The 19,296-nt window shown below is 39.0% G+C and overlaps 1 protein-coding gene across 1 annotated transcript in view; it reads left to right on the top strand.

The window, feature by feature from the left end:
• LRRC1 (leucine rich repeat containing 1) overlaps positions 1–19,296 on the top strand; it is a 70,136-nt gene that overhangs the window by 45,201 nt on the left and 5,639 nt on the right. Inside the window, exons 5-11 of the mRNA XM_053939523.1 lie at positions 1,813–1,869; positions 3,464–3,527; positions 4,267–4,341; positions 6,065–6,209; positions 8,818–8,936; positions 9,927–10,010; positions 18,966–19,081. Of these exons, the coding sequence (XP_053795498.1) occupies positions 1,813–1,869; positions 3,464–3,527; positions 4,267–4,341; positions 6,065–6,209; positions 8,818–8,936; positions 9,927–10,010; positions 18,966–19,081 (660 nt within the window). The remainder of the gene's footprint in view (positions 1–1,812; positions 1,870–3,463; positions 3,528–4,266; positions 4,342–6,064; positions 6,210–8,817; positions 8,937–9,926; positions 10,011–18,965; positions 19,082–19,296) is intronic.

The following is a 19,296-nucleotide window of genomic DNA, read 5'->3' as shown; positions in this document are numbered from 1 at the left end:
ACTTCTTGCTGTTGAATATGCTTTTCTGACAAAGATTTCTGTTCAGCCACAGCCAAAGTAGTGTCTGAGGTAAGAAAAGAATTTAAGAGACTGGACCATTTTACTCATCAATGCTTCAAGGTGATGGGGAAGGAGATAAGTAGATGCGGGGTGATGTGTAAACACAAGATTACAAGGCAGCTTGGAGGTGTGCACAATCCTTTTGTATTCTCTTGATAAAAATGAATCATGGACCTCATCTAATACAAGTTTGAAGAGAAAGTGGAACATTCAAAGGAAGGTGGAAAGAGGTTTCTAGAAAACCTGTGAACATGAATGCAATGGTAGTCTGTGGGTGGCAATGCCAGCAAGACCAGACCCACATTCCTTTTGGAGAGAAGCTGTTCTCATCACACCTTCCCTCTCTCCCTCCACTTGTTTGGCTTCCTTGAGGATGCTGGATACCCTGTCCCATCTTGACTTGTGTTTTATAGTGTTAAAATTTGTATGTGTGAATATTCTCTTGTGTTGTTGGAGTGACAGCTTGCTTATATCTGTCAATGATTTTGAGTGGCAGTAGCAGAGTTATTCTCACTTACCTTTTAATTGAATTTGTATTAGGCTTCTACTAAAGTATCTTTGCCTGTATGGTATATTTAAACTATACTTCTGGAAGGATACAGAACCCACTGTGTAAAATATGCTTATTTTAAAAGCTGGAAAGGGCTGCTGAGACTGTAATCAAAGCTCCCGTGAGATTTCATTCACTGAGTTTTTGACTGCAGTATGAAACAGGTGCATGAGATAAGGATTTATTTTTCAGACACCATCAAAAGTCAATCCATGAAAAATCTTCTTTCCCTTTTAAATAGTCATTACATCAATTCTGTTGCTTTTCTCTGCTTAGATAACTGTACTGAAGTTGCAGTGTGAAGATTTTTTTTTTTTTGAGGTTTAAGTTCTATTATCAGCTGTTTTTTTACTAACTAATTATTCTGTAATTTGGTAAGCTGGTATTGTTTGAGATGAGATTTTAATTTTATGTAGTCAGAATGCACAGACTTGTTTGTTTTTTTTTTTTCCCTTAAGTGTACAATATAGAATTAACATATATTTCAAATTTAGTGGAATTCTTGTTTTTTATCTAGATTTTATTCAAGGCCTAGCACACTGTCCCCCTTCCCTGCACAGGAGGACAGAACATAATTCTGTTGTCGAAAACTTATTTGCAGTCACTATATCTGATTTTGATTTTTCCCTGGGATGGTGGAGGATTAGAGCAGATTATGGTGTTGGGATAATGTCTGACTCCTTGTGTTCCATTTAGTCATAAATAAACCCCTGAGAAATCAGAATGTTGCTATGGTGATGTTAGTAAAAGCTTGGGATATGGAGTGAGTGAGCCGCTTAGCAGCCTAATGTCACTTAGAGTAATGAGCACGCTGTCATTAGGACAGTGATGGGTTTACCTGGTACTCTCTCACTTTGGTAGCCCATGCCAGATTCTGAAGGCAAGTAAGTAAAAGCAGTTCAGATATATCATAGTATACTCTGTTTAGTAGCTTCCAGCTACAAACCTTTTAACATATGGAAATCTGCATTTTGTCTGTTTACTTTCTAGCTTTAATATGTTGAAGTATCACAGAAAAACAAGCAAAAACGTAGTCTTTCTATAATGCCTTTCTCAAGATGATCTGGTGTAATTAAAACAACAAAAAATCAGCTTATAGCAACTTGTTTTAAACTGTGTGAATGCACACTTTTCTTCATAGAATGTGGAATATAAACAGTAAGATGGTATTAAAATGTGATTCTTTGGGTTTTGTTTTTTAGTCTTTATAACCTGGCTTCACTGGAACTGAGAGAAAATTTGCTGACATATTTACCTGAGTAAGTCATATTGCATGTGTTTCATTATATTAACATAAAGTGTTCTTATTCTTAAAATCTGCTAACATATGAAACTGAAAGACAGCTAGAAAAAATATTCAAAGCCAATTGATAATGAGATACAGCCTTCTTTTAGCAACATCTACTTACATCCATTACTTCTAGTTGTATGTGATTAGTAGCAGGAACCTGTAGTCTGCATGGATTGTCTTTGTTCTATAAAAAAGTATTCTGTATGACATACAGCATCACTAAAGACATCCTGCATGGATTGAACAAGCCCATCTGCAGTGGGAGTGGTGGTTTGGGTTGTTCTCATGGTGAAACTTTGTAACTGTGAAAGTAGAGCAGTAAGAGCGCTGAGATTTTCATAGACCCTTACAGCATTTAAGTAAGTGTTTGTATTCAGGGCTGAGTAGCCAAAAGCTTCTAACACCTGGAGATGAAACCCTTGGTAGCAAACTAGGCCTACTAATGTCTGAAGTCTAACTTAACTTTTTTCTCCAAAAATCACAGTGGGTTATCTAGATGTCTCTGTACTGTCTGTATTGTGGCAGAGGAGTTGGTGGTCTTTTGTTAGACTAACATGGTATGTTATACTTTGGGGATCCTTTTTGTCTGCCTGGAAGCAGCCTCTTCTTTCTCCAGTGAAGGAGTTTCCTTCCTTCCTTCACTAGCTGGTTGCTTCTTGCAAGAATTTTGGTGTCTCCTGTTCTGCTTCTATAGGTAATCTAATAGATACTGTAAAAGATTTAACTTTTAAAAATTAGAATCTCTTCCCCAGTTGTTTTGGGGTAATTTTTTCCTGTCAATCTACCCTACCCAGTGCCTTGGTTGTGGCTGTTCATAGCAGTGAGCCACAAGACACTTCAATGCCAGTGGTCAGAAGATAGGAATTGCTAGCTAAGTTTGGCCATGCAGTATCAGTATGAACCTATCAAAAATGTTGACAGTTTTATTGCTCCATGAAATTTCTGACTGTCAGTAATGTAGCAGAGAATTCTCTCTGGTTTTCGTGCTACTGCAGCTTTGGGGAAAGTAAGCAAGAGCTCTATGAGCCTGATTTTGAAAGGTGGCCCTCTCTTGTCTGTTGCTTTGAACTTTTTTTACATCCTTTTGTGCTTCCCTCTGTTTGCAGTATCAAAACCAGAAGCATTTCAGAAATTGATGGATCGTGTTGAGAGGTTAAATGATGGATATTGAGTCTTGAGTCATATAGTTATGTGATCACTATGGGGAATTTTTATCCAGTTGCATAACTAAATTTCCCCTAAAAAATAAATCTAACTAACTACACTAAAGTATGTGGCATTTGCTACCCCGGGGGACTTATTGTTAAAGTAAAAAAAAAAGTCATGATTTCATTGTCTGTACTAAGTTATAAGTTTCAAGGTCATACAGTTAGACTGACAAACTAAATTATTTTTTCAGTAAGATACTACTGCAAACAGTCTGTGCCTGGTAAAATAACTGTCTGCCTACAGTATATTGTAATTTGAAAAGCAAGTTTCAGTAAAATGAGCTTATTCAAATACATGGGGCTTCTGTTGCTGTTATCTAATGTGGTTTTGTTTTGATTTATCTCATCTCACAGATCACTTGCCCAGCTGCAGCGACTAGAAGAACTTGATTTAGGAAACAATGAACTTTATCATTTGGTAAGAGAACATACCACTGAAACTGCACATTGGTCTTGTTTTATGCATAATTTAGATTAAATAGGTTGTATGATGTCCAAAACTGAAGAAAGAAAAATGCATGGAGGGCGAGTCTTTTTATAGGTACAGATGAATTTTGACAGTGAGCTGGTGCTTTCATATCTGTTTAGTCTTGTTCAGCACAGTATCACTTGACTCAAAAAACCACAGCTGATCTCTAGAAAATGAGAGTGCAGCACAGCTTTTTTTATGGAAATAAAAAGGAGTAGAGGGACACAAAATCTCGTCTGTGCTTGCAGTTACAATGACCACATGGACTTGTGTCAGGATGAAAGTTCAATTTCCAGGGTGAGAGTGAGAATCTTTGGGAAAGGGCTGAGGCAAAACTGTTGAGGGTTGAGAGGTCCTACATTGTTGCACATCTATCTACCAAAAATATATCTGTCATATCCCTTAAAGTGATTCAGGTAAATGTTGGATGGATTTTCAGTAGATCACGGGTGTGCAGGCAATTTGTTAGTGCATACCAGGAAAGCATGGTAGATTATTAAGCTATAGCAGTTAATTTGTATGATGGAATTCCCAAATACTTACAGTCACCCTTGCTATTTCTGACCAAGGTACCTCTAAATAGTGCTTGCAGTAAGAATTGGTTTACTTAGGCTGTAATTGTGGGGTGGCAATTTTTTTTTACTTAAAGCTCCTATGCTACTTAACTTTACTGCTTTTTATGTTGTAGCCAGAAACAATTGGTGCACTTTTCAATCTTAAAGACCTTTGGTTGGATGGAAACCAATTAGCTGAAATACCTCAGGTAAAAACGATCTCTACTGGTACTGTTTTGAATATATTTTTGAAAGACAACATTTTCATTCATTCCTATAGGGAAGTGCTTTAAAATGGAATATTTTTCTCAGTTTACTTTGCCTGGGTTTGGTTTTGGGTGTGTAAGGGTTTTCTCTTGAAAAATTCCTCTGCAAGGGATTGACCATGATACTGTATGTTGTCAGAAATTTTCTTTTAAGCATTTTGACAAAGGAATTGTTTCCTAATAGGCACATTGTTCAGTTTGTAGAATGACACGTCCTCTGTTTGTAGTTCTTGCCCTAAGATCAGGGAGCCATAAGTTGTCTGAGATAATCATCACCTTGTGTATCTGTCTGAATTGCAGTTTTAAAAGTTTGAGTATGAATTTTTTTTTCATTTTTTGTAGTTATCTTCATCCATTTAAGCATGGTGTTTGGAAGAAGTACAGTGATGGAACTGTTGCCATAAATAGAAATTTTGATTTATGCAGGCAAATCACCCTTCTGACATCAGTCATGGGAACTTAGCATTTAAAGCTTATAGCACTCTATATTCCCTTTCTTAAGAACTTTTATAATATGTGGGATGGTTCCTCTTCTCTCTTTTTCCCTTACAGCCAAGTCAAAACCTGTTTTCTTCTGTTCCTTCTGCAGTTTGCTGTTACTTGCTTTGTGGATCTCATTGTCAACTGTGTGTCTTGTAAATCAGTTACAATTTAGTGGGTTTAGTTGACTTTGTTTTTGTTGGCTTGGCCTAATAAGTAGAGATGATCACTCATAAAAGGTTAAGTGTGACTTCAGCAGCCATTTTTATTGAAACTGGCCATTTTTGTGTATTTTGTCCAAAGTTGAATGGATGAACTTGTAGGATAAAGGGTATGTGTTTAATGAAAGATCCTCTTGAGGGGCCAGCAGTTTAAAAGTAAAAGAACTGATCTTGTAAGTTAGAATCAAGGCCGTTGCTGTATGAAAACTTCATATATGTAAAAGTCACTTCTTCCTCAGCTGTTCTGTTCTCTGAAAGGTGATTTGGATGACTAAACTGAGATCAGTCCTCAAGTGTGTATAGGGATGTGTGTGGGGAATGGGGGGGATGCTCTGATAGCTCACAGAGAGAAAGGTATTTCTCTGTCTGATAGTTGGATTGCCATGATAAAAACTTAAGTAGTCATTAATAATAGTAGATGGTGGTAGCATAACTTGGCAGTTCAAATATGCTTGCTAGAGCAACACTCCCAATTCCTGTTTCTGCATTTGTTGTAGTTGGGAGATGTGAAGATATGAAATCCCTAGATGTCATGGCATGTTGCTGTAGCAGCCAGGAGAGACTAATCCTAATTTGCCTAGGGTTGATTGGGAGGGGTAGACTTTAATTATGTGGTGGTTGATAATCTGCCATTCTGAAAAAAACAACTCTGCAGTCCTTACTTGAGGAAAACTCCAGGTTTGGCTGGTGCTTGCCTGGGTGTGCTCAGCATAGCTTGCCTGACTACTGAAGCCAGTTTAATATTTAAAATAAGAAACCATGACTGAATCACTTGGCTAGTTTATCATATGTAAAGTGTAAATATTTACATTTTTTCTGCTTTTAGAGGTCATACAAAGAATGGCCAATTAAGAGGTCATACAGATAATTGTTTTTCTTTGTGGAATTTCATTGTGATGGTACATTTTTCAAAGTGCTTTCTTACGTGTTGGGGCATGACTTAAATTTTTTTCCTTGTATCGCAGGAAGTAGGAAACCTGAAAAACCTGCTTTGTCTGGATGTTTCTGAAAATAAATTGGAATGCCTTCCTGAAGAAATTAGTGGTCTGACTTCTTTAACAGACTTGCTTGTTTCTCAGAATTTACTTCAGGTCTTACCTGATGGCATTGGTGAGTACAAAGTGAATGCTATCACACAGAACCATTTAACCCACTGTAACTGGAAGTCATTTGGGTTTTAAAAATCTTTTTGTGCAAGAGATGAGCTTGTCTTGTGTTGGTTTTTATTTCTTTTGCTTAGTAGCAAATGCATAGCTCTATTAATGCTGCATTTTAATTGTCTGTATAGTGACTCCCTCATAATCCTCTTTCAGTCTTCACTTTGTACCTCCCAAACAACATAAATGTTATGTCCCTTCAGTTCCCATTGTATCTGTTTCACCATCAGAACTCTTTAACACTGTAAAATTTTAGCCATGCCGTGGGTCAAGTGATAAGACTGGCTGAAAGTATCACTACAAAAAATACAGAATTTTGAATGGTGATATGTATTTATCTTCAGTGGGACAATGTGATTAATCCTCTACTGAACCTAGTGGAAGACTGGTTGCCTTGCAGCACAGTAATCCTTGCCTTGAGGATTCAAACTACAGCCTTTCTGTCCCTGACCCCTTAGATTGGGTTCAGTAACTGAAGAATGTTTCCTGAGGCATTACCAGTGCCTTTTTTAAGGTGTATATTTTTTACCCATTCAGTAGTTGTGACAAGTAGATGAACAAGAATTTTTTTTCCTCTACTCATCAGCTGTTTTTCTGGAAAGTTCCACATTGTAGGAGTATGTCTTCTCCTTGAGAGGACATTTTTTTTTAACCCCCCCCAGAATAAAGGTGTAGGGGAAGGAGGACTTGTGAATGTGGTTTAACTATATTTAACAGTCAGAAAAGACTGGTCAGACCTTCTTCTTCCTATATATTCTATACTAGACTAAGAAACGTTTCTCTAGAAGTTCGACTTGGGGGAGTGGGCTGACAACTGTGGGTCCTAGAGCTGCCTAATATGTGTTTGACAGGGAGTTGTAGCAGCCCTCTCTGATGACCTGTGCTGGCCAGTAGATTTTTTGTACATCAGAAACGGAGCTGTAGCTTCTGAAAGTCAGCAGCTCATGCACCTGGCTGGATGGAGCTTGTTGGCAGAAGTGATCTTTGCTGGTCTCTGTGGAAGCTCCTGGGCCTTGCCCAGCTGATCACTGAATCCTTGGTGGGACTGATGGATCTGTAGAGCTCTTGAAGCAGGGCTCTCACCAGCACCAGTGGCTCAGGTCAGCTGTGGCAGTGTCTCCTCAGTCTCCAGAGCTCTGATGGAGCTCCAGCACCCCCAGGCAGCCTGTGCCAGTGCTGCACCACCTCCCACTGAGGAAGCTGCTTCTGATGTCCAGATGGGATCTCCCACGCTGCAATTTGCAGCCATTGCTGCCTCAGCTGCCCCTGCAGAGAAGAGTTTGGCTCTGTTGTGTCCATAACTGCCCTGTAAGGGGTTCTGGGCACTTCCCAGATGCCTCCTTAGCTATCTCTTGGTGGGAGTCAACAAAGCCAGCTTCTTCAGCCTCAGCTCACATGTGCTCTGGCCATCCTGATAGCTTCCTTCTGGACCCCCATCACTTAAACAGGGGAGTTGAGGGGGAAGACAGGACATCACATGAAACTGAGAATGATTTTACAGGTGTGGTTTCATTAATTTCAGGTTGATAGGATACTTCCATTGATCTGTTTGCTAGAATTCTAATGTTGTCTAGTTGGTGTTTGTTTCTGATGAGAGCTCACTGCTGTTTAGTATTCAACCTGGCGCTCACCAGAGTATCCATGTCCTTTCCAGCAGGGCTCTTGTACAGCTGTATATTTCACTTCCCAGCCTCTGCTGGTGCACAGGTTTATTCTGCCTGGGTGCAGAGCTCTGCAGTTCTCTGTGCTAACTGTCAGGTTTCTGTTTAGGTTGCTATCTTTCTGTGTCAGACATCCCTTCATGACTTAGCATCATCAGTGAATTTGATACTCCAGACTATTACAGCTGTTTTGGACCACACAAGGATGACAGTGAAGTACCAGCACCTAGTGTTGTCTCCTGGATTCTCTATTATGGGCTCTGCCTGAGTCAGCTTTTGCACCAAAGACCATTCTGATACAAAGGAGTAGAACAAATTGAGTTTTCTGCCCTGAAACAGTATTTTGTTCTTCATGAGAAAATCAACTTCAGAGAAGTTTGATTTCTCATCTAAAGAATAAACTTGGGTTTCCTGTCTGACTAATTAGGTTGTCTGTTAGGACAAAGAGACCTTGATCCTGTTTGGGTTTGGGCTGTCACTTCAGTGCAAGGTGTTCTCACTGTGATTGATTAGGTGTAGGTGATCTTCTGAACATTCCTTTGTTAATAAGCATTGTATAATTGAGGAACAAACAGATAATTTTCACTTTTTTATAGGCATTTGGGTGGACACATCCTTGATATTTACATGGGATATCATTCAGATTGTAACTTCTTTACAATTTATTATGCTTAAATGTTGGATATGAATATTTATATTGAGTATTAATTCAGTGATATTAAAACTTGCAGAAATAGTGCAAGCACTAAGTGAAGCAGTGCTTGGGTTCTTTTATTTTATCTAAAAAAACAAAAAGTCATTGTTTTAGAAGATTTTTGGAAGTTTTGCAGCAGTAAAAATTTGTCATTAAAGGTATTGGAGGATACTAGACTAAAAATCCATGTTGTTTTTTCTGTCCAGGAAAATTGCGGCGGCTCTCCATTTTGAAGGTTGATCAGAACAAACTGATCCAACTAACTGATTCCATTGGAGACTGTGAAAGCCTTACTGAACTAGTTCTCACAGAAAACCAATTGCAGGTATGCATGGTCATGGCTGCTCAAATGGCAGGTGGTAATAAGACCTGCTGTTAAGTGCTGAATCACTTAGCTCATCAGGTTACTCACCCTTGCTACTGCTAAGTAGTGCATTTTCTTTAAATGCATCTTATTTCTTACCTGTTAAATGAATGCTGGAGATCACCTTGTGTGTAGTAACAATCCACCCTTCAAATGCTTGAGCTTACATATTCACTCTTGAGTCTTTCATGACCAGTGAGAGAATTGGAGCATGTGGAGTGCAGGTATCACTTACTTAGTTGTGGTTTTTATGCAGGGGTTTGTGCTGTATTGCATTATTGCCAGTTTTTACTGTGCATTATCTGGATCAGTCTTGCTGGAACTGAATAGAAGCCCTGAGCACTGCAGAACTTGTACTGCTCCTTGCTCTGCTGATCTGCTCTAGACAGGTGTTAAATATGATATGTGGTCAATTAAAATAAAATCTCAGAATTCCCTCTGTTAGGTGTTTCCTTCCATTATTTTGAAACTGTGTGTAACACTGACACTTGGAGAATAGCTGTCTTTAAATAACCTAGGTTTGAGCATTTCTTAAGCTGAATTGGTACTTGGTTGAGTTAGAAGCTTAAGACTGTTAAGAAGATGTCTCTCCAACAGTGAGTTCATAGCACCTGTGTCAGGAGATAGCTAACCAAGAAGCAAATTTGGGAGTGTAAAGTTAGATAATACATTCTATGTACATGCATTCTGTACACAGCTGTTTTGTGGCTATTATCGTAGTGCAGAGATAATTCATGAGTGAATTTGTGTTAGCAATTGACATTCCTAGGCACTTGTTCTGCAATATAAACCTTTGGATCATCTTTGGAAAGTCTGGTGGTAATGAGGATTAACTACACTTCGATTTTGAAAGTAGATCAGACTGTTAATTAATTTTAAAAGTGAGTTAAGTGGTTTTTCCTGACTATTTATGAATTCTGTTTGTATATTCTTTTGTTTTTGTTGGCACAGTCATTGCCGAAGAGCATTGGAAAACTAAAGAAGCTGAACAATTTGAATGCTGATAGAAACAAATTAACATCTTTGCCCAAAGAGGTAAGTTTTATGCAGATGACATTATAGAAATAGAAACCTCTTGATTTCAAGTGCCTGTGAGAAGTAGCAGGCAACTTTGGTCCAATGGATATTCTTTCCAAACTGATCACAACCAGAAACTTGTCCACTAGATCTGAACTGTAATGATTTGGTGGCTTGGAAGTGCAAAATGTCTTTGCAGTTGAACAGAAAGGCTTGGATCTAATTAACTTGGGTCTAATTAGCTTTTAACTGGTAATTCCCAGTGTGGATGTCAGGTCTTGCACTATTTGAAGACTTGGAGTTCTGGTAGGGTGAATGCAGCACCAATATGTCTCTTCTGCATGTAGTATGAAACTACTGCCACACTCTTCCTCACCTTACTCCTGTGACCAATATCAAAGTTTCATACTCTGAAAAGTGGCTCAGTGACTGTCTTGACAGTCTTTTTGGTTTTGGAGATGTCTGGACTACTTTTGCCCTTAAATATAAGGACCTGATGTGACCAAGATACCTCAAATTTTACAGCTATGAGTGCTAGGATTTCTTGTCTGTTGTAACAGTATGTGGAAAGAAATGAGGCTAGAGCTTGTGTTGTGAAACTAAATATAATGAAGGCTTTACATGTTGAGTTCAGCAGTAAATTGTGGGAAGAATTTGGGAAATCAGCATCCTGTGATTGGAACATGGAGCTGTGAGTTGGTTCTGTTTGTACTACTTTTTCTCTGTAATTTTTATCCAAGTAATTCTCCCTCTTAATTTTCCTATCTAACATGTGGCTCTGAGCTTTTGTTCTCCACTTTCAGTCACCTAAGGAGCAGGAGGGTTCTGTGCTAAGGTGATAGCTGATGGAAATTGAGAGGAGCATCAGCTCTGGCTCACTTCCTTAGGGAGCTTGGACAGCTCAAGAAGGAGGTATGAGAAGTAAGTGAAGTGGCAAAGAGATGGGTGAGAGCTGATTGTCTGAAGAAGAGGGATCAAGCAGGGGCAGAGGATGCTGCAGTGGCACTGGCAGCAACAATTCCAGTGTCCTGGTCTGAGCTCCATAGGCCAGTCACCTAATTGAGGGAAGGTGAGGGGTGAGACATGTGAGTACTGCAGCTTTTCTAGCAAAACACTGTCTTTCCTACTGTGGTGCTTCTGCTTCTGAACAAAGAATTGTGACGGAGCTTACCCAGACAGGTGGTATGATGGCTAGCAAGAGACAAGACCCTGGGAAAACTATTTGGATTGGTATGTGATAGCAGTTTTCATCATAAGATATGCTGAGTTGGAAGGAACCCATCAGGAGTCCACCTCCTGGCCCTGCACATGACACCCCAGGAGTCACCCCATGTGCCTGAGAGCATTGTCCAAACACTTCTCAAACTCTGTCAGGCTGGTGCTGTGACCACTGCCCTGGGGAGCTGTTCCAGTGCCAAACAACCCTAGATGAAGAACCTTTTTGTGATATCCAACCTACACCTCCCTTGGCACAACTTCAGGCCATTCCCTTGGGTCCTGTCACTGATCAACACAGAGAAGAGATCAGGGTCTGCCTCTGCTCTTCCCCCATGAGGAAGTCTTAACTGCAGTGAGGTCTCCCCTCAGTTTCCTCCTCTCCAGGCTGAACTGTCCAAGTGACCTCAGCTGCTCCTCATACAGCTTCCCCTCAAGGCCCTTCACCATCTTTGTTGCCTCCTTTGGATGCTCTCTAGTAGCTTAATATCTTTCTGATCTTGTGTTCATTCAGCAGAAGACTTTCCTTGCTAAAATACTTTTACTTGAGACTTGTGCAATTTTATGTCCACTCCACCTTTGAGCAGAATTGTTTTGAGTTTTGCATGGAAAGTTTTACTGGTACAGTTTCTTTCCAGATTAGCCATTAATAGCTTGTGTAGTGTATAAGCACTTTTCTCACATAATGGAATATATGGTATTGGAGGTGGTGCATAAGAGCAATCAGTGTGGCTTGGAAGAAGCAGGAACAGGAGCAGGCAAGGGGAGAAGGCTCAGCTGCAGGAGCAGGTAAAGCAGGGTGAATATGGAGTGTGTCTGTTTGGGGGTATAGTGGGGTCAGGAGCTCAGTGCAGAACAATAGTGGGACTCCTACTGAGCAAGATACTGATCACTTGGAACCAGCGCCGTTTTTCAGAGGTGGAATGTGTTGGTCAGTTGAAGTGAAGAATGAGAATGTGTCTAGAGAACATCAGTGCACATGAGAGAGGGAGGGGCACACCTGCACAGATGTGGAATGAAGACAGGGATGAGCCTGTGTTTGGAGAAGGTGAATAATGAGAAAATGGAAGGTAGTGTCTGGAATGAGTTGAGCTTTGGGGAGCTGTGGAAATCCAGGAAATAAAAATGGGAGAGGATGGTTCCCAAGGAAGCTTGGCAGGGAAACAGAGGAAGCAGAGCTCTTTGGCTCCCTATCAGTGACTTTGAAACAGAATTTTTATTTTTCCTTTAAAGGTGTCCATGCCAATGTGTCTGTCTCATCAGAACAAATGCCTTGAAATAACATGTAATGTAAGATTTTATGCTTTGCTCTGCCAATATTAAATTTTTTATTATTTAATTTTAAAAGAAGTCAGCCCTTTGCTAAGTGTGGGATCATCTCTCTCTTGATCAGTGCATTTGAATTCCAAGCTGGTAATGTTACAAATAGAAAGCATGAACAACTGATGGCAATGGTGTGACTCAAAAATAACGGTTAATATGTGTGTATTGCAGAACCTACTGTCTAGCTAACAAGACTTCTCAGTTTCAGTTTTTCAAGTTTCATTTTGAATTCTTTCAAAAAACAGGCTTAGGCTGTGCAGTATACATTTTTCCCTGAATGTTTTTAGAGTGCCTTCTTACAGTGCTGAAATGGTAGTTTCAAAAACAAAGGAATCTGCTGCTCTTTGCCCATGTTCCATCTGTTCCTGGAGTTGCATTTTCTTGGTATAGTATTTTTCTTAACCAGCAGCATTTTGCTTTAAACCAAGCATGAGAATTTCATAGACAGGCTTTATGTTTAAAATTCAGATTAATTAAGTGAAGAGTCACATTTCATAGCTCTAAAAGAGAATTGTTCTACATGAACTCAGTGCACAGGTATAACAAGTACTATTTGCTGTTATGCAAAGCATCCACAGGAGCAGTTTTAGGGGGCTGATAGTAGCAAAGATTCGAGTTCTGAGTTTCCCTTTGGATGGCAGGGAGGAACCATTTGATGTCTTGGGTGAATGTTCAATTTCCATTTTTGTTCTCATCATTAGTAATATGGAAAAAAAATACAAAATGTATGGGTAGTGCATTTGGAAGGCTCTGCTTGACATTGAGAAAGCATACTATGTTTTCTGTTTATTTTCATCCTAAACTGACTAACTAAGATTTGAAGCCAGGCACAAGCTTCTGACAGAAGTAATTTTAAACACTTCTGCCTTCTCTGTGTTGCTTTAGATGTTTCCTGAGACAGTATGGCCAAGACTAGAGTCTCAGACCTCTGCACATCAAAATTAGTACTTGTATTGTACAAAATTAGTACTTGAGAGTACCAACTCACAGAAGCAGAGTTGGATGCAAAAGCAGAGTATACACTGCAGATATTTTTTCTCAGTATCTTTCCCTCTTTTCCTTTACGTATTTTTCTTACCTCTTCCTTTCTTTCTTTGCCTTACAGAGTGCTAGAGCAGCTGTGCATATGTGGTCTTCATCCTGATAAAAAATGGATGTGGGAGAGGCTGTTATTGGTTTCTGGTGGAGAGGGATAGAGAGGCAATCTTGTAATGTGTGTAGAAAAAAGTGGAATTCAGCTGGAGAGAAGAGTACATGTACCCAATACTGTATCTGCTTAGTGTTGCTGTCATTTCACCCGGAATTATTCCCATAGCAAAGACCACTTTTATAAGTAGGATGGTGAAAATTATGTGCCTGGTGAGATAATCTCTGAGTTTTAGTTTTTCTGTGGTGGTCTGTGTTTTTTTTGGGGAAGGGGGTAAAAGGATGTTGATTTGGTTTTGTTTTGTTAACAGTTTAAGAGAATTGGATTTTGAGTTAGTGTGTTAAACCATTACATTGCAAGATGGCTTCAAGGCACACTTGTAAAACCACTCTTTATCTTTTGGTGTAAAATGTCCTGACTTGGGATTTTTTTTATTGAGGAGCATGTATGCAAATACACTTTTAAAGTTTCCTGGTTCAAAGGTTTTTCTGTATTGTGTGGTGATAAAGGTAAAACCTGGAAGAACTGAATGTATGACCATGGATTGAGTCACTGACAGATTTCATCTACAGCATCTCGTTTTGCAGCTTAGTGCCTCTGTGACTGAAGTGGTAAAACAGACTTCAGCAAGAACTGAGAATGTCTAAACCTGTTCATAGTTAGAAATGTTTTTCCCCTAAACTTGAAAGACCTGCCTGGTGACTCTTTGGTATTGAAATCCCACCCTGGCACAAGAACGCTGATGAAACTGGTGTGTTGATTTTGGCACTTGCATAAATAACCTCCTTGGAATGTTTTCCAGTTTATGTGCTTTTGTTAATGAGTCTTTACAACCAGCAGAGATCTGGTAATGTGTCCTTCCTGGCTCTGAGGTATATTGTGAGAATTATTACTCCATTAGGTAAAACTACAGGATTTTTTTTTTTTTGCCAATTACTTTGCTTTTTAAATTTTATTTTTTTTAAACGAGTAGGGACCACTTTGTTTTTTCTGATTTTAACTTTTGATGTCCTATCTCTTTCTTCATTTGTGTAGAAGTATGTGTGTGTCAGAAGTAAAAAAAAAAGGACACTAAGGAAAAGTGCAGGAAAATTTGTCTTGAGTCAGAGGGCTGAGAAGCTGTCTTGGTGAGCTCCTCTCCTAGTATTCACCAGTGGTGCAGGAGGTGTTGAAGTGAGTTTGCTGAAGATTTTCCTAGCCAATTTAAAGTTAATAATAACAACAGAATAATAGTTAATAATAATGAATAGGGCAGTTTTTTCCACCCCTAAATGTATTCTGTGCTTGCAATTAAAGAATTAGTATACTTTATGTGGAGCCAAGGAAGATTCTGACTTTACTTTGAACCCAAACAAAATTTTGAATATGACACGCTGGAAAAGATTTTACAACGCAAGAGGAACTGTGTTTAAATTACCACTATATTTATCAGACTTGTATTAGTCTGAGACAGTTTTTGGCACTGACAGCTGTTTTGAGAGTTGAATAAAAGAGATGCGTCACTGGACTTTTAGATATTCACACGACAACTGAAGGCTGATCATTACAGTATTTGTCATAATGTAATTTTTTTGCATTGCTTATAGCTGTGTGAAAGATGCTAACTGGTAAAGGACAGCAGTATTGATTCATAGCTTTTGAGTAGTAAACAGATCTACTTTAGAGTCATTAGAAACACCAGCAGAAAAGCATTCTGTTAAGACTTGCAGTTGTGGAGGACTGTCTAAGATGGACAAGTAGTGGGTGTATGAATGGCAAAAAAGCAGGAGGGTAAAGTGCTAAATGCTGGTCATGATGAGAACATGGGGGGAATTTCAGCAACTGAGTTGACTTCCCGTTTATATTTGTCTAAGCCTTACTGTTTTCCCCAGAATGAGGAAGCTGTTAGAAAGATGAGCCTCAGACTGAGATAGAAGAAAAGAGCAATAAGATCATCCATTAAAGGGTTTAAAGGGTTGAAGTTTTGTGTGGAATCCAGAGGTGTCCTAGTGACAATCATCCTCTCAATCAAGCCCACCTGAATGCAAATATGCAGTTTTGTTCCATCTTCATAGTACCAATGTTCTTAAAATTAATACTTCACAGTAATGACCATTTACTGCCTGACTGACCTGTGGGTTTGTTTTTGTGGTCTTCCTTTATCTAGGCTCACTGTTCTTTGGAGTTCGCGTGATGTGACAAGTCAATAACCCTTAAATTAAAGTTGCTAAAATGAACTAAGTCTCAGGAGTACGACTTAGGCATGCACAACTCACGTGAGATCTTTTCCTGATGTCCTGCTCACTACAGAAGAGTGTGAGGACTTCTTTAAGCCTCCAATCCTTGGAACAGTTACTCACGTGCCTAGAACTAAGCACATGCTTGTCCCCATTAAGTGAAGTCTGTGCTGGAAATGCAGTGTGTGTTAACTGGTGAATGGGCTTGTGGCCTCAGCTATGGCCTTGGTGCAAATGTGGTGGTCTGGCACAGTTTGTTGTGAGCATGTGACCCTTGGAAAGCATGGCTCTTCCTCAGTTAGCCACTCTTAGCCAAACCAGTGATGTTCTGATACTGTGTAGCTTCATGGTGGCCACAACAGTGTTTTCCTTTCCGCATGCCATGTAGTGTGTGCACTTTGCCTCCGTGGTACGGCTTCATGTTTAGGTTTTCAAACATTGGACCTGATGTCTTTCTGTACTGCTGGATGGGTGCCATCTTTGTTTAAATGACAAAGATTTTAGTTGATTTTTAACTGTCAGCTTGTCTTTTTTTTCTTTGTGGTATCTCACTCAATGCTGCTCGTTAAATGCTGTCTGCATTCTCTAAAAACAGTTTCATTGAAAAAATTCAGTGTCTTTTTTTTATCTACCCTACTACCTTATTAAAATAAAAGGTCTTCATTACCTTTGAATGGCACAAAACCTTTGAACAACAGCCTGTTGACTGATAGAGAGCAAAGTTAAATTAACTGAAGTTTAAATGATTTAGGAGCTACAACCCTCTTTGGCAGTAGAAGAATGTATGTTCTGTCTCCATTTGTTGGCATGCTCTTGACCAGTATGGATAAAGAAAAATAAATTGAACATCTCTTGTATTTTCTTAATTGTTAGCCGCTTGGAAAATTATGGGTCAGGTAAATTGATAACCCTGTAAGTATTCTTCAGTCCACGGTTCTCCTATTACCTTTCATTAAGCTGCTTTAAATGCATGATGGCTCAGGCTGTCCCGATTCCACTGCTGCATTTTTCCATTGTCAAAAGTATAGAAATTTTGATCTCATCAGGGCTGCATGGCTTTACTTTGTTTGGCTAACCTGTTTGGATCTCCATGCTCCAAGACTGAATAACACAAACTTCATTCATGAAAAGAGAACACTTTGTGTACACTGAGGGCATCACTTGCCAGCTCATCAACATTCTCTAATTGTATTTCTTGCTTTTCATGGCTCCTCATGTTAGCAACACCAATTAGGCACTTAGTGTGTATATATTTTTTTAATATCACACCGTGTTCTGTGAACGTGTGAAGGCACATTATTTAAGAATTTATACATGCTTTAAAGTGACTAGCAGAATTCTTGAACCAAGAAATGTTTGCTTACTATTTGAGTGCTGGTTTCTAAGGGCTTGATTCACAAGCTAAAATGATTTGCAAGGTTCATGCTTCTGTTGTACACACAGGGCTGGGAAAACTGATAATCTTGTGAAATAGCTGCATCTTAAGAGTGCAGTGATTTAAGGGAAATATCACAGATTCTGTTTTGTCAAGAATGTAGCACTTTAACTTTCTGCTGTAAATAGCTTGTGAATCAGAAGCCTTGAGCAGCTGATTGCTGTTTTCTTCCATTAAAAAGCATTTATGATACAAAGGAAGGTGAGTGGAATGTAAATGTTCTGTTTGATTTATTTTGTGAGTCACAGTTGCATCCTTTAAAAGTGACTTTTTCCTTAGTAAATAGTGTATGTTAAATCAACACTATTTTTGCTTTGACTAGTTAAAATATTTTGTGCTATTTGTCTGTAATTTCAGTCTTGGGTTCGGACTGAATTGTGGGTTTTGCAAAGACATGACTGACAGTTAACAAGAACACAATAATGTCAGCTTAGTTTTGGGGACGCCTGGCCAAGGTGTAGTTACATATTGGCTATAGTACGAGAGGAGAACCTTCTTAGATGTATGTCACTATAGATGTCCTCTAATTTTTGAACTGAGATTTTCCACTGTGTTTAGTTTGGACTCTAACTCTGTAATTAGATTCTAAGTCCGCTTAACTTGAAAGCTTCAAATGGCATTGGGATATTTTGCCTCTGTTACTTGGAGTAAGAAAAGAAAAATCTTTTTTCCCCTTCTTATGGTGAGTTTTGGAACTGGCAAACAAACAGTGGTGCTTTTTGAAACTCTGTATGATAAGCAAACAAAGGTAAGATTCCTTTGTTAATAGGAACAAAGAGTTACTTGAAGGAGCTTTGAGTTGCTACAGCTAATAATCTTCCTCTTTATAGAAGTTCCGTTTGGAACATAAAGTTGGAATCTGGTTTTTTTTTTTAATCAGATGTGGGGGGTTTATCTTTCTGAAAGCAGCTACTTTTGGTGCAAGATGTAGATTTTTAAAGGTAAAACTGAAAAGTCCCATCTTTGCACCCAAAGAATGTTTATATTTGGGTAAATTGATAGAGACAGAGGATATTAGATTAAAATAGATTAAAGAAGGCCAGTTCATGTGGGAATTGTGTTGAAATGAATTACTTCTAATGAATTGAGGGATCAAAGATTTTACTCAGTGTTCTGCTTCTAGTGAGCTCTTCATTAATCCTTGTGGACTCAACAAATTTTGGGAATTGGTTGGTGTATTTAGCATTTTGCCTTGCTTCAAGGCCCATTGCACTTGCGTGGATATAAAGTTGCCATGAGGAAAGAATGAATTAATATGTAAAACATAGAGCTAGCAAATGTTAAGTATAGGGTTTTTTATCAATGTTGGGCACAGAGTAGCTTCTGTGTGGTTACTGATATCTTCTGGGTATGGAAGGCTCTGAAAGGTAGCTAGAATGTGACCTGTATGTAAAGTTATCCATTATTTGCAGATACAGATGTTCAAGACAGTGCTCCTACAGACTTGCTTCAGGTCAAACTTCTTTGAAGCCAACGCTTGTTTGCAGTCTGTACCTCAGGGGGAAGTGTCTGGCAGGCATTGTCACTTCAATGTGCTGTGACACACTCCGTGACCCGTACTGCATGCCTTTGTTACACTATGGTACTGCAACAAAACCAGACTTGCTTTTTTTCCCCCCCTCTCTTCTCAAATGTAGGTTGGAGGCTGCTGCAGTCTTAACGTCTTTTCTGTACGTGACAACAAATTATCTCGAATTCCCTCTGAAATTTCACAGGCCACTGAACTTCATGTCCTGGATGTTGCTGGAAACAGGCAAGAGACCTTTGTATTTTTATGTTCTTTTGCTGAATTTACTTAATTCTTTCTGATAGCAAAAGATATTATGTCTAAGAAGAGAGTAATAAAAAACCAGTTATGACATTCATGTTAGTGTTACTGTTGAAATTGTCAAAGTAGTCTTCCCCCTGGGCTAAAAGTAGCATAAATTGTGTGTTATCGTGAGTGTGATTTTTGGATTTCTTTGACCC

Source organism: Vidua chalybeata, chromosome 3, assembly GCF_026979565.1.
Source record: "Vidua chalybeata isolate OUT-0048 chromosome 3, bVidCha1 merged haplotype, whole genome shotgun sequence".
Taxonomy (NCBI): Eukaryota; Metazoa; Chordata; class Aves; order Passeriformes; family Viduidae; genus Vidua; species Vidua chalybeata.
The sequence above is the reverse complement of the archived record's forward strand: the minus strand, read 5'-3'. Positions and strand labels throughout refer to the sequence as shown.